At 46.0% G+C, this 14,230-nt stretch overlaps 1 protein-coding gene across 11 annotated transcripts in view; it reads right to left on the reverse strand.

Moving 5' to 3' along the window:
* The window catches only part of TMCC2 (transmembrane and coiled-coil domain family 2), a 109,480-nt gene that overhangs the window by 13,294 nt on the left and 81,956 nt on the right, over positions 1-14,230 (reverse strand). The window contains exon 2 of one of the 11 annotated variants that reach the window (XM_081193455.1): positions 3,126-3,173. The exons of 7 other annotated variants lie outside the window; for them this stretch is intronic. In XM_081193455.1, coding sequence (XP_081049581.1) covers positions 3,126-3,167 — 42 coding nt within the window. In that variant the 5' untranslated portion in view covers positions 3,168-3,173. Of the gene's footprint in view, positions 1-1,625; positions 1,707-3,125; positions 3,453-14,230 lie in introns of those variants that run through there. 3 more of the 11 variants (XM_081193454.1, XM_081193446.1, XM_081193453.1) reach the window with 3 other exon arrangements.

Below are 14,230 nucleotides of genomic sequence, written 5' to 3' on the forward strand. Positions count from 1 at the left end.
AGAAGAAAAAGATATGAGAACTCAGGTGATGGTCACCGTATCACAGAGTTTTAACTGATCATCCGGCTTTCAATTACCGTATTTTTCGCTCTATAACACGCACCCGACCACAACACGCACATAGTTTTTAGAGGAGGAAAATCCGTAGGCATGCCACCCGTAGGCATTCCCTCCATAACACGCACAGACATTTTCCCTTACTTTTTAGGAGGAAAAAAGTGAGTGTTATGGTGCAAAAAATACGGTACCAATTCATTGGTAAAATGGATTTAAATATGCCTGCTACCAAACTCTCAATACAGATGCCATTTTGAAGTTACCTGAGGGAAGGGCATATCCTGAATTCTATCATATTTCCCTTTTTCATGCATTTGGAAATATGGAATATAGAATATTTTTGTATTACAGCAAGACAACAGAGCCATATGGCTTTTTAAAAAAGAGTAAAACTAGTTCAAATCCCATCAGAATTATTGAAGATTCAGGTAAAAACAACAACCCATTTTTTAATTTCAGTTTGAGACTTCCATCCTCAGTTGTCTGTGGTTCCTATTGATGGAAGGAATGGAACAGTGGTCTTACTGTGGGATGTCTGTTATCTTTGTACACAAAATCTGGAAGCCTTAATGGGAAGCAGGGAACATATTTTCAGTTTGTAGTCTCATTGCAGTTTGGAGATGGCAAAAGTTAAATGTATTCTGTAGACTCTGTGTAAGTAATTTTCATACTGCTTTCATGGAAGAGCCTCTGGTGCCCATGAACCATTGTTACTAGACTACAGTGACAGAAAGGCTTTCAACGTAGAAGAAGTGGAGACTTAACTCATAAATGTTTTGTCCACAACAGCAGTCCCAGCCATCCCAGATTTGTTCCTACAGACAAATGCAATGTCTGGTTTGTCTGATCAGAGATATATACAGTCCAGTATACCTGAAGGAACATCTGCACCCCTATCACTCAGCCCAGACACTGAGGTCCTCCTCCAAGGGTCTTCTGCTACTTCCCTCACTGCAAGAAGGGAAGTTACAGGGAACCAGGCGGAGGGCCTTCTTGGTAGTGGCACCCGCACTGTGGAACACCCTCCCTTCAGATGTCAAGGAGTTAAAGAACTATACAACTTTTAGAAGACACCTGAAGGCAGCCCTGTATCAGGAGGTTTTTAATGCTTGATGCTTTATTATGTTTTACATATATTCTGTAGAAGACGCGGGTGGCGCTGTGGGTTAAACCACAGAGCCTAGGGCTTGCCGGTCAGAAGGTCAGCGGTTTGAATCCCCATGACGGAGTGAGCTCCCGTTGCTCAGTCCCTGCTGCTGCCAACCTAGCAGTTTGAAAGCACGCAGTGCAAATAGACAAATAGGTACTGCTTCGGCAGGAAGGTAAGCGGCATTTCCGTGCACTGCTCTGGTTTGCCAGAAGTGGCTTAGTCATGCTGGCCACATGATCTGGAAGCTATACGCTGGCTCCCTCGGTCAGTAAAGCGAGATGAGTGCCACAACCCCAGAATCGTCCACGACTGGACCTAACGGCCAGGGGTCCCTTTGCCCTTATATATTTTGTAAGCCACCCAGAGTGGCTGAGGAAACCCAGCCAGGTGGGTGGGGTATAAATAATAAAGTTCTTACTATTATTATTATAGCCATCATCTGTTCCCATTATCATGGTGTCATGGTTGCAGCAAACACAACAGATGTGTCTCATGACACCTTAAAGACAAAGAAAGTTATTACAACATAAGTTTTCATGAACTAGAGTCTACTTCATCATGTAAGTTTTGTTTAGGCACTCAAAATGAATGGTTGGACAGGAGATTGAGATCACAACAGATGTTTTGGACTACAACTCCCATCAAACAAAGAGCAAAGGCTTCTCTAGTTTTTCTCCTTACAAAGTTTTCTACCCAGCTTGAGGACCAGCACAGCTGAACCCCAGGAGCTATTTCATTCAGACATGTGATAACTGCAGTTTAATGGCAGATATTATACCTGCGTATAAAAATCTTCCTGAGTTGTAAACTGAAGTAGTACAATTCAGTGCCTTTTCAATTCTCATAATTTTTCAGCATAGTAACAAAAGGACTTCATCCATTTTGCCTTCAAGAGATGTGGCAACTGAAATTCATATCCAAATCAAAACAAGCCTTGACAGGCGTGGGGCTGAATGGAGATTACTGATGTTTGCCATGAAGGAGTTTGACTCTGTTTTCCTTAAATAAATGAGATTATATTACATATTTGCTTTTCTTAAATAAATTATATATATAAGCATACACACAGAGGATTAAGCAACAACCATGAATGGATAGGCACTGCCTAATATACTTCTACAGACTACAACAAGTCTCCCTTTCCAAATGATATAATAATTTGCAGAAGTACCTTGCAGGAGTAGCTTAAAAAATGAGGCAATGTTAGGAGTTGTATTACAGAAGGTACTAGACATAACAGAATAGAACAAAGTTCTACTCCCCTTGCTTCCAGTCAAAATATTCTTTGAAAGAAACGTGTAATTTCACCAGAACTAAAAGTGAAAGTTGTTAGTAACACCCACAATAACCATTTTCAGACAAGTTGCTTTAAGTGGGAAAACAGAACCCCAATTATTAGCACCCCTATATTAGAATGATGTTGCAGCTGTGGTATGTTAGTTTTCCATAAATTGGGAGGCACTATCTTAAAATACCTGTCCAAGGTCACAGTATCTGGACCACTGCAGATCCCCACTCCTCTACTGGTGCTGGGAAAGCAAGGAGGTGGTTAATTAAGGACTGTGCCAGGTCTTGGACTCAGCTTAAGGGCCCCATTTATCATCCATGCACCTGGGCGGCTGCCCAATTTTGCTTGGTACTGGCACTAGCCACAACCCTGTTTCCTTACTTCTAAACCAGTGACTTAGTATACATTATACACTGATTCCATTGTGTATTGATCACAAGGTTAGCCTTCCTATCTCACTGTATTAATCCCACTTTCATGCAGGAGTGAAATAGCTCTTAAGCTATCTCTTCAAGTGTTGAAGTTCCAGCTCAAAACTTATGAAAGCTAAAAATCCTGCTGATTCTACAGAGGTATCTCATACAGCTGTGCCCCAAGAAAGGCCGGTATGCACTAATCATTGTACCATACCTTCCAGTGTTCATCTGGTTCCAGCACTCTCTTCTTTCTCATAGTAGTCTAAGCTTCACTGCTGAGCAAAGGAAGATCCTTGGCAAAGGAAAAACCATGAGGGAAGCGCCGACAAAGCTATCCAAAAGCTACCGGAGTCTTGCCCAGGCTACTGTTATCTTTCTGCTTCAGACATCCTACTGATCTGCTTTGCTGGGTGACAGAGGCAAGCAGGCGGGGAAAACACAACCCACACACAACATCATTCAGAGCAGCCACAAACTTGCCTCAACCTTATAAGATCAGCACTTTTTTTTTGAAAAAACAACAAGGAACTGCAGACTTTACAAACACTGACCGAAGGCCTATTCTTAGCTCCTGAGCTGCTCTGGGGGCTTTCCAGGACCCAGAACACAGTGAGGAGTTTCTCCTTCTCTCTTATCGACTCATAGGAATTGAACTGAAACCTTCAAGATATAGATTCTTTTTTCCTTTTTTTAAAGAACTATTTTGTGTATGGTCAAGATAAAAGCAAGCCTGGTGAAGCTGAAAGAGGAAACCAAGTCAATTTATTAGAGAAGTTGCTCAACTTCTGTTTCCATGAAGTGTGCAATTATTGCAAAGACTACGTCACTCAGTTCCCCTTTTTTTAAAGTAAGGCAGGACAAAACCCATGTGGAGATGGAGAAACCGCTACTAGGAAACAACAGAGAAGGAACAAACCCAAGGCACCACTTTTGGATGTATTCTAGAAAATAGTTCTTAGACATGGTAGTAAATATGTCTGTAAAAAAATTACCAACAGGGGCTTTCTTTAGGGTTAACTATCAGAAGCTGAATGGTCAGCCACTGATATAAAGTAGGGAACCTGCAACCCTTTAGATCAGTGGTTCTCAACCTGTGGGTCCCCAGATATTCACTTGTGTTTCTTTGGTGGTGAGAGAGGTTGGGGTTGGCCTAGGGTGTGGTTGTTTGTTTGTAATTGGCTGTGATGATCTTTGTTTTCATGTGTGAGTGGGGTGGGTGGGTGTTTTGGATCAGGTTAGCCATATTCTGTGGGTCCCCAGATGTTGTTGAACTACAACTCCCATCACCCCTAGCTAGCAAGGCCACAGGTTGAGAAAGGCTGCTTTAGATGCTGCTGGACTCCAACTCCTGTCTTCACTGAATGTTGGCCACGCTGACTGAGCCTGGTGGGCATTGGAAGTCCAACAGTGTATGAAATATCACAGGCTCCCCACCCATTGTAAACTTATCCAGCCTCACCCCAAAATTAAGACTGAGTACAACTTCCATTCAACTCAATTAGACATGTATAGGTAAAACTATTTCTCTATAATCAACTAAGGTAGGGACATCAAAACAGGAGATTGGATATCCCAACATTTGTGGAGATGGGTCTTGGATTGTGAAGAGATCATCAGTATTGTGGGAAAGGCTCTTTTAACTCTTTCCCAATGTGTCATTTCCCCTATTTAAATGCTCCTTCCCATCCTCAAAGCTGGTATTAGCACTACAGTGGGAAGAAAGAGAGACATGATGTGGGTACCTTCCTCTTTTCCACTTTAGAACTACTAGCAGCTTCATGAGTGGTTATTTTTGATGGGGGGGGGAGAAGGGTAGATGAAAAACAGTTAATCATCTCCCACCTACCCTAATGTTGCTGTTCCAATCAGTATCAGAATTTGCAGCATCTTTTAAAATGTGGAGCAAAAGAGATCTAATCATGGCTCTCCTGCAACATGTCTGTTTTGGCCTTCAAATGCCACAGCAACGCTGGCAGGCTGTCTTGTGAATCAGACTTGCACAAGAGGTAATTTCAAATTCCAATGCCAAGATAGGTTTTTTGTTTTTGTTTTAAGGAACCTGTGTTGGCAGCCTCTTCCTGATTTTATGCTAAACTCCTTTATAGAAGAAGCTGAAAATAGGACATAGGTAAGTATGATTCAAGGAGATAGAGGTAGGGGGAAGCACTGCTATCCCCAGAGGTCTACTCGATAAATTATATCAGATTCCCAAATAGCCGACACCAACTGTGCAGATACAATAGAAGGAAGTGTGGCAATGTGACAATCAAAACTCTTGATTATCAAAAATGAACCTGTCCCTCTGCGGCACAACTGCTTGCATAACTTTCTGGAACACAAGAAACATGTTTCTAATCCCAGGCCTGTGCCAAGGTCAGGTTCAGAATTTTTGGTGAAACTAGGCTTTAGGAATAAGAAATGCAGGCAACCCCCAATTTCCGTGGGGTTTGCATTCAAGCTCATTGCATGTGACAGTGGAGCCTGTCCTGCCACACCCCATTCCACTCTCAATCCAACCTGTTTTCTTGCCTCTTCTAGGTTCATGGTGATATGTGCGTGTGCACTATCACGTGAGCTTTGAACGCGTGCAAAATGGTTATTGCCTGTACTGTACACCTCCACTTCCCTCGTCCTGTCCAACTGACTTTAACCCAGTTGTAGCATGTCAAAACAAAACCAGGTACACTCTTTTGAACAGTTATCCATGCACTGATAACATCTCATTCAGGCTATTGCAACTCACTGTACCTGCAGCAGCACAATTGTTCACTGGGGTGAGTCATACAAAGCATCTAAACGTTAGTTCTGGCACAACTACATTGGTTACTAGGTCATTTCTGAGCAAAATGTTAAGTGCTAATTTTAACCTACAAACCCCTGAATGTCTTAGGACCAGGGTACCAAAAGGACGGTTTCTCTGCCTTAAATCTGCCAAGTCATTAAGACCAAGGTCAGAGACCCTGCTCCACATCCTCATGCCATATAAAGTAAGGCAGGTGGTGACCAGAGACAGAGTCTTCCAGTTGCTGTGCTTCATTAAAGGAACTCCCTTCTTAGAGAGACTCACCTTGCACTCTCTCTATTTTCTTTATGGCACTAGGGGAAACCTGCCTTATTTGTCCTGTTTTATGCTGAATTTTTAATTGACCAACTAGCTGCTATCTCTCATATATATATATGGGTTGTATTCAATCAAGTCCTGCTCAGGATAGACCAATTAAAATTAATAAAGCTATGTTAGCCATGGCCATTAACTTCTACTCTGAGTAGGACCAGCACTGACTATCACTGTGTGTGTGTGTATACAGTATATGGTGGAATTCAGCACTATGCTATTAAAACATTCTGTCTGTACAAGCGTAACAGCTTATCAGATAGAACAATTCCCTGCCCCCCTCGCACATTGCTCTGGAGTTCTCTCGACGCCCCCTCTAATAATAATAATAATAATAATAAATTTTATTTATATCCCGCCCTCCCCAGCCAAAGCCGGGCTCAGGGCGGCTAACAACAATCAAATAATCAGTCAAATAATCACACAATCTAAAAATATTTCATTATAAAAATTAATTAAATCAAATTGATGGCAACCAATTAAGCAGAATTATGTGCAGGTTGCCAGAGGAGGGAGTCAGGCTGCGCCCTGACCAAAGGCCTGGCGGAACAACTCTGTCTTGCAGGCCCTGCGGAAAGATGTCAGGTCCCGCAGGGCCCTAGTCTCTTTTGACAGAGCATTCCACCAGTTTGGAGCTGCAGCCGAGAAGGCCCTGGCTCTAGTTGAGGCCAGCCTAACCTCTCTGAGGCCTGGGACCTTGAGGATGTTATTATTTGCAGACCGTAGGTTTCTCTGTGGGGCATACCAGGAGAGGCGGTCCCGTAGGTACGAGGGTCCTAGGCCGTATAGGGCTTTAAAGGTTAAAACCAGCACCTTAAACCTGATCCTGTACTCCACCGGGAGCCAGTGCAGCTGGTATAATACCGGATAAATGTGCTCTCGCAGCGAAGACCCCATAAGGAGTCTCGCCGCGGCATTCTGCACCCGCTGGAGTTTCTGGGTCAGTCTCAAGGGCAGCCCCACGTAGAGCGAGTTACAATAATCCAGTCTGGAGGTGACCGTCGCATGGATCACAGTGGCTAGGTCAGGACGAGAGAGATAAGGGGCCAACTGCTTAGCTTGGCGGAGATGAAAAAATGCCGCCTTTGTTATAGCTGTAATCTGCGACTCCATAGAGAGGGAGGTATCGAAGATTACACCCAAACTCTTAACGGCCGGTGCTGGCACTAATTGCACCCCCGCAAGAGATGGGAGTTGCCCCCTCGATCCCATATCGTCCCGCCCCAGCCAGAGGACCTCTGTCTTCGAAGGATTTAACTTCAACCGGCTCCCACGTAACCATCCAGCCACAGCTTCCAGACATCTGGTCAGTGTGTCTGGGGCCGAGTCAGGATGGCCATCCATCAACAGATAGAGTTGGGTGTCATCAGCATACTGATGGCAACCCAGCCCAAAACTCCGGACAAGCTGGGCGAGGGGGCGCATAAAGATGTTAAAAAGCATCGGGGAGAGAATTGCACCCTGAGGCACTCCACACACCAAGGAGTGGCGTGATGACAATTCCCCCCCAAGCGCCACCCTCTGTCCCCGACCAGAGAGAAACGAGCGCAGCCATTGAAGGACTGTGCCCTGGATCCCCACGTCGGCAAGGCGGTGGTCCAGGAGTTCGTGATCGACCATGTCAAAGGCTGCTGACAGATCTAGAAGAATCAGCAGCCCTGACCCGCCTCGATCCAGCTGCCTGCGGAGATCATCTGTTAGGGCGACCAGAGCCGTCTCGGTCCCATGACCAGCGCGGAAGCCGGACTGGAATGGGTCCAGAGCAGATGTTTCATCCAGAAACCTACCAAGCTGTTCAGCAACCGCTCTCTCAATCACCTTACCCAGGAATGGAAGATTCGAGACCGGGCGGTAATTGGATAGATCTGAGGGATCTAATGATGTTTTCTTTAAGAGCGGACGCACCACCGCCTCCTTCAGTTCCCCTGGGAATATCCCGGTGCCAAGGGACAAATTGATGATATCCCCCAGGGGGCCCCGCACCTCGTCTGGACACGCTCTAATCAGCCATGACGGGCACGGGTCAAGAGGACAGGTGGTGGGCTTTCCAGCTTGGAGGAATCTGTCCACATCGGCTGGAGATATCCGGTCAAAGTGGTCCAATACTGGACCCGAGGACAGTCGAGGGGCCTCCAGTTCCTTTATTGTATCCAAATTGGCAGGGAGGTCATGGCGGAGCAACAGGACCTTCTCCGCAAAAAAGCTCGCAAATGCCTCACAGCTGTGTGTCAGATTGTTATTTAAATTTGGCTGTCCTTCAAGGGACGTTAAAGACCGGATTATACTAAATAATTGCGCCGGGCGAGAGCTAGCGGATGCAATGGAGGCCGAGAAGTAAGACTTCTTAGCAGCCTTCACTGCCATCTCATAGGTTTTCATAAAAACCCTATAAGATGTTCTTGAGGCTCCGTCACGGGCACCCCGCCATACTCGCTCTAGCCGTCTGAGGTCCCGCTTCATTTTCCGAAGCTCCTCGGTAAACCAGGGAGCCCGGTTTCTGCGGGGTCGCAGAGGGCGCTTAGGTGCGATCTCATCGATGGCTGCCAGGAGCTGGGTATTCCAGCCCTCAACAAGCTCAGTCAATGAGTCGCCAGGGGGAGCAAGGTCCCGCAAGGCTTGACGGAATCTATCCGGGTCCATCAGCCTCCGCGGGCGAGCCCAAATCGGCTCGCCACCTAAGCAGGGTGGGGGTGGAAAGTCAATCCTGGCTTTCAGAGCGTAGTGATCAGACCATGGCACCTTCATCGAAGGAGACATGATCACATCTATACCGGCGCCAAAGATCAAATCCAGCGTGTGGCCTGCTTGATGTGTGGGGCCCGAAACAAACTGGGAGAGCCCTAGTGTCGCCATGGAAGACACCAGGTCCAGAGCCTGTGAGGAGGGAGTAGCATCAGCGTGGAAGTTGAAGTCTCCCAATACCAATAGGTTAGGGAACTCCAAGGCCCAGCCGGCCACCGCCTCCAGCAGGCCTGACAGGGTGGCTGCTGGTGCGCTAGGTGGCCGGTACACCAGCCAGACAGCCAAGCTCTCCTCGGAGCCCCACACTAGGCCAACACATTCAATGCCGGGGATCGATGGCGATGGTAGAGCCCTGAAAGAACAATCTTCCCGGATTAATACTGCCACCCCTCCCCCCCGGCCCACAGTCCGTGACTGGTGGAGGACGGAGAAACCCGGGGGCGCCATCTCTCGTAAGGTAACAGTTACCTCTTCGCGCACCCAGGTCTCCGTCACACAAGCCAGGTCAACTCCCTGCGAGATAAAGAAATCTCGCAGGGTAGCAGTTTTGTTGCCTATAGACCTGGCATTGCACAACACCAGTGAAGGAGGTGAGTAATCCTTGCTCACCCTACCCTCGTCTCTCGGGATGGGGCGCAGATTGGAAGGGGTACGAGCATATCCATATCTCGATCCCCTTCGCCTATAACATCTGCCCCCACCGCCATACCTCCCTCGCCCCTCCACGGTCGCAATCCCAAGCCTCATACTAACCTCCATTTACAAATAGAAAACAAAACAACCAAAACAATTATGCCCAAACAAAACCAATCCCCGCCCCACTCAGTGTCCACCCCCCAAAACAAAACAAAATGGAACAAACAAAAATACATAAATAAAAACCACCATTCACGGTGGTACAACAAAGTAAACAATAAAAGCACCTTTAAAACACCTTAAAATATATAAAAACATCTTTAACATTTGCAGCAGATAATGAAATAATATAATATTATAAAAAACAACAACCCCCATTTAAGGTGCTGCAAATTAAAAGCAATTAAAACATTTAAAACTATTTTGTCCATTGCTGCCGGTAGCTGCTCTGTCCTCTAAACTGTGATGGTAGTGCAGGCCCCGCCCCCTAGGCCGGATGGAGTTGGCAGGAGAGGGAGCGGTCTTCCCAGCACTCACGAAGCAGCAACAGCAGTCGTGTCCCGGAGGCCTCTCTCAGGCCTCTTATGCTGTGGCGATGAGTGCAGGCCCCGCCCCCTAGGCCGGATGGAGTTGGCAGAAAGGGAGCGGTCCTCCCAACACTCACGCAAGCAGCAGCACCAGCAGTCGTGTCCCGGAGGCCTCTCCCAGGCCTCTTATGCTGTGGCGATGAGTGCAGGCCCCGCCCCCTAGGCCGGATGGAGTTGGCAGAAAGGGAGCGGTCCTCCCAACACTCACGCAAGCAGCAGCACCAGCAGTCGTCCTCTAGGCCAATTTTGGGGGCATGCGGGGGAGCAGGAGGGAGACCCTGTTGTGGAAGTACAAATCCTTGCATAGGGCTTCTGTTGATGGGGTCAGTGTGGGGTAGTGGTCAAAATGATAGACTAGGATCTGGGAGACCAGGGTTCAAATCTGGGTGACCTTGAGTCAGACACTGCCTCTCAGCCTAACCTGGAAGTCACAAAGTCTGGAAGCTACAAGCCTGCAGAGCTGCTTCATAAAATAGCAAGCCTTCAAGACTGGCAGGGGTCTAATGCCCCAACTGCACACCTATTCTCCCCTTGCATGAAGCACCAAAGAAGGTGAGTGGCAGAACAAGAGGTTTATCATATGCCACCTTGACCAAGGGCACACCCACGCCGTACATTTAAAGCACTCTTATAGCACTTTAACAGAATCCTGGAAACTGTAGCTAGTTGAGGGTGATGCGAATTAGAACTCTGTGTGGGGTCTCCTAAAAACTTTCAGCACCTTCAACAAGCTATGGAATCTTTGCAGGAAGCCACAATTGTTGAAAGAAGTTTCTTGAAAGTTATTTGCCTAAGGGTGTCAAAACACAAGATACAAAATGGAGGTTCCCCATCAAGCGTCAAATTTTCCCTGCAGAATATGTGAAATGCCCCAATAAAATCAATGTAGGGTGGAACTACATGTTACACTTTTGTTTTACAAAATGCAAGCAATGAAACTGCCATTTAAATGGACAGGGGGAAATTTTCCAAATCCTTTCCCATTGAGGCTATTTTCCTGCCCCAAATCCCCACTCCCCACTGCTTTTACTCCCACTGTGAAAGAGACAGGAAATTATCTTCTTTCATAACAGGAATAAAAGCAGCTAGGGACCGGGGAAGATCTTTGATGGGGGAATTACCTGACAGAAAAGAGTTAAGAAACTGCTAGCCTTTTGTGATGGTCTTCTATTTCATTTTTTTTAACCCAGTCCCCAAAATGACTCACAGAACTGCATGTCATAGTGACCACAGCATACCTATTAAGAGAGGACCAAATTCTGGGTTAGCATAGCAACCAGCACAGTGTGCTTTTTATATTGTGTTATGGAGTAGAAAAGCTACCTCAAAAGAAAAAGAATACTATCATCATAGGAAAGAGGGAGAAAGTAATTGTTTGAAGGAAGGAAGAGCATGGCTGACCAAGTGCTTTGAATATCAATACACAAATTAGTGACAAGACCTTGGAAACAGCCAAAAATACATTTCCCTTGCCTACTATGTAGACAAAAGTCCCACAGGGAGGTTATATGCTTCCTCAATTAATGCACACAAAAGAAGCAATTTCCTCAGCCTGACTGGATAATGATATTGAAGGGGCACAGAATGTCTGAAATCTCAGCAGGAGCCTTGTGTGATCCTGGAGCAAGCCATCTCTGAGAGAAGGGTTGCACTCAAAAGGCAGGCAGCGTGACAAGAGGAGGCAAGCAATCTTGCTGACAGTAGCAGTGAGGTCATAGTGCCTGAGGAAAACCAAGCCAACTTGAGTGATTGACTGAAACAGAGGCAATTTTTAGAGGGGCAGCCATGTCAGTTGCAGCAAAAACCAAGGGTTGCACCCAACATTGAAAGTTGCACTGAACCAAATGAACACAACCAACTTAGGGCGGTTAATTTCAGTGGATATACTCTAAGTAGCACTAGCATTGGACACAGCCCAGAGTGTCTCATGGCACCTTATGTATCAACAAGTTTTCATTATGCAATATGCTTTCATGCACTAGAGCACTATTTCCCAAAACTTCTCCCACCCCAGACCATTTGAAAAGTTGCTGCAGGTCTTGGCAGACTGCTGGATGATTTTTCTGCCCCTTGTTGAAACTGTAACACTCCGTTAGACGTGACATGATTTTTAATTGTATTTTTTTAGTACTTCCTTTATTTCTTATATTTTGCATTTGGTTGTATTACAAGTGAATTCCACAGAATTTAGTCTGTAATACAAATGCCAACATATGAGAGATAAAAGCAATAAAATACAATTAAAAATCAATATAAATATTTAATACGGTGGATGTGCCTTCTCCCATCTTCCACTATAAATCCACGGACACTTCACAGACCACTTGAATCAAGCTTGTAAACCATGGGTGGGAATCATAGAATCATAGAATCATAGAGTTGGAAGAGACCACAAGGGCCATCGAGTCCAACCCCCTGCCAAGCAGGAAACACCATCAGAGCACTCCTGACATATGGTTGTCAAGCCTCTGCTTAAAGACCTCCAAAGTAGGAGACTCCACCACACTCCTTGGCAGCAAATTCCACTGTCGAACAGCTCTTACTGTCAGGAAGTTCTTCCTAATGTTTAGGAAGAACTGTTTAGGGAACTGAGCATAGATGAAACAACTGGGGTTTAAGAGGGAAAAGGTGGAGCAGAGGCTGCAGAAAACAAATGTAGTGAGAAATGGGATGATGAAGGGGAAGCATGAAATAAGAGAGAAATGGGGTTTAGGAGGAGATAGTTCAGAGGGAGAAAGAAGTGGAAAGGAAGAAAAACAAAGAAGCAATATGAAATCCTAAGGTGAAAAGAGTGACATGAGATTGCGCATGTAAGGGGAGCATGTATATAGTGGCGTGGAACGTATAGATGTTTGGGAGAAGGGTTGGTGGGTTGCCCATAACTTTTCTGTGTGGTGGTGGGGACTGGCTGCCATTGCCATTAAACACCACAAGGTGGAAAGCTGCAGAGCACTTTACTTTGGAGGAGGAGGAGAGCTTCAGCCAGCCTTCAGTGCAGAGGTTAGAGGAACGCTGAGGCAGCTTTTTCAACTGCCTTGATCCTACAAGGTGCTAAGCACCTTCAGCTCCTGTTAACATCAGGAGGAGGTTAGGGCACTCTCAGCACTCTAGGCTGCCTGTGTAAACGCCCCTGGGCAAAGTCAATCTGTACAGTCCAAGAGAACCTTTTCTTTCCCATTTAAACAGCAGAGTTCAGGAACCCAGCTGGCTTGAGTGAGCCAGGCTCTCTTGACTCTGATGGGGGCCCTGGAGCCTGATTTTCCAGAGGAGGAAGCATGTGCGGGTGTCTCACGCCTTATAAAGCTATAGGAACTTCCTCTCCCAGGCTCTTTGGACAAAATTAAAAACCCAGGAAAGCCTTGGCTGCCTAAAGGTGATGAATACTGGGTTCATTTTGAACACAGGAATGCACACTGGATGTGGAAATGGAAACATTTGTTACATAATCAGACTAAAGGGAATAGTACTAAAACCACAGCAGGGTAATGGGATTTTCAGGATAAAGCTCTTTTAAACTTTCAGGGATCAGCCACAAACTGGGTAGTGCTACAGATTTTCTATTTTCAGACAATAACAAATGTTTTTGTACTAGAGTATGCTGCTACTACTTGCACAGCTCGCCAACCTCACATAACCCTCACCCTCCTGAGCCCCATATGACCAAAGAGGGCACTTAGAAGCTATCACGTCAAAGGCAATTTAAACCAGATTACCCCTGTCCAGGGGAAATCTGGTGTTAAGGAAGTCCCTATTTGGATGCACCCATGCTCAGAGTAGCATTACAACAGCAAGCAAAATATCCCAGTCTGAATGGTGAATGCGGCAAACTTGTCCAACAGCAAACACGTTAGCAGATTCAGACAATATACAGGCAACTCCCCATTTGCGGGCGTTCAAGGCAAATGAGACTGTGGCCACACACATTCCCACAAATCCGAAAGTGGCACAAATAGGGGCAAAAACAGTCCTAAAAGAGTGTGGAAATGGCAAAATGGCCCGAAAACAGCATCAAGGCGGCTTTGCAAGAGCAATCCCAGGAGACCTAGCACAAAGTTTGAGCAAGAAGGCTTGAAGGGAGCAACTGTGGTGTTTGCAGGCTTTCTCAATGGTGTTCCCAATATACGCGATTTCACTTTGATGCATCGTGCCTCGGAATGTGACCCCCATGTAAATGGGGAGTTGCCTGCATTGGATTAAAAAGGTAAAAGGACCCCTGATCATTAGGTCCAGTCGTGGCCG

Source organism: Podarcis bocagei (genome assembly GCF_964188305.1).
Source record: "Podarcis bocagei genome assembly, chromosome: 5".
NCBI lineage: Eukaryota > Metazoa > Chordata > Lepidosauria > Squamata > Lacertidae > Podarcis > Podarcis bocagei.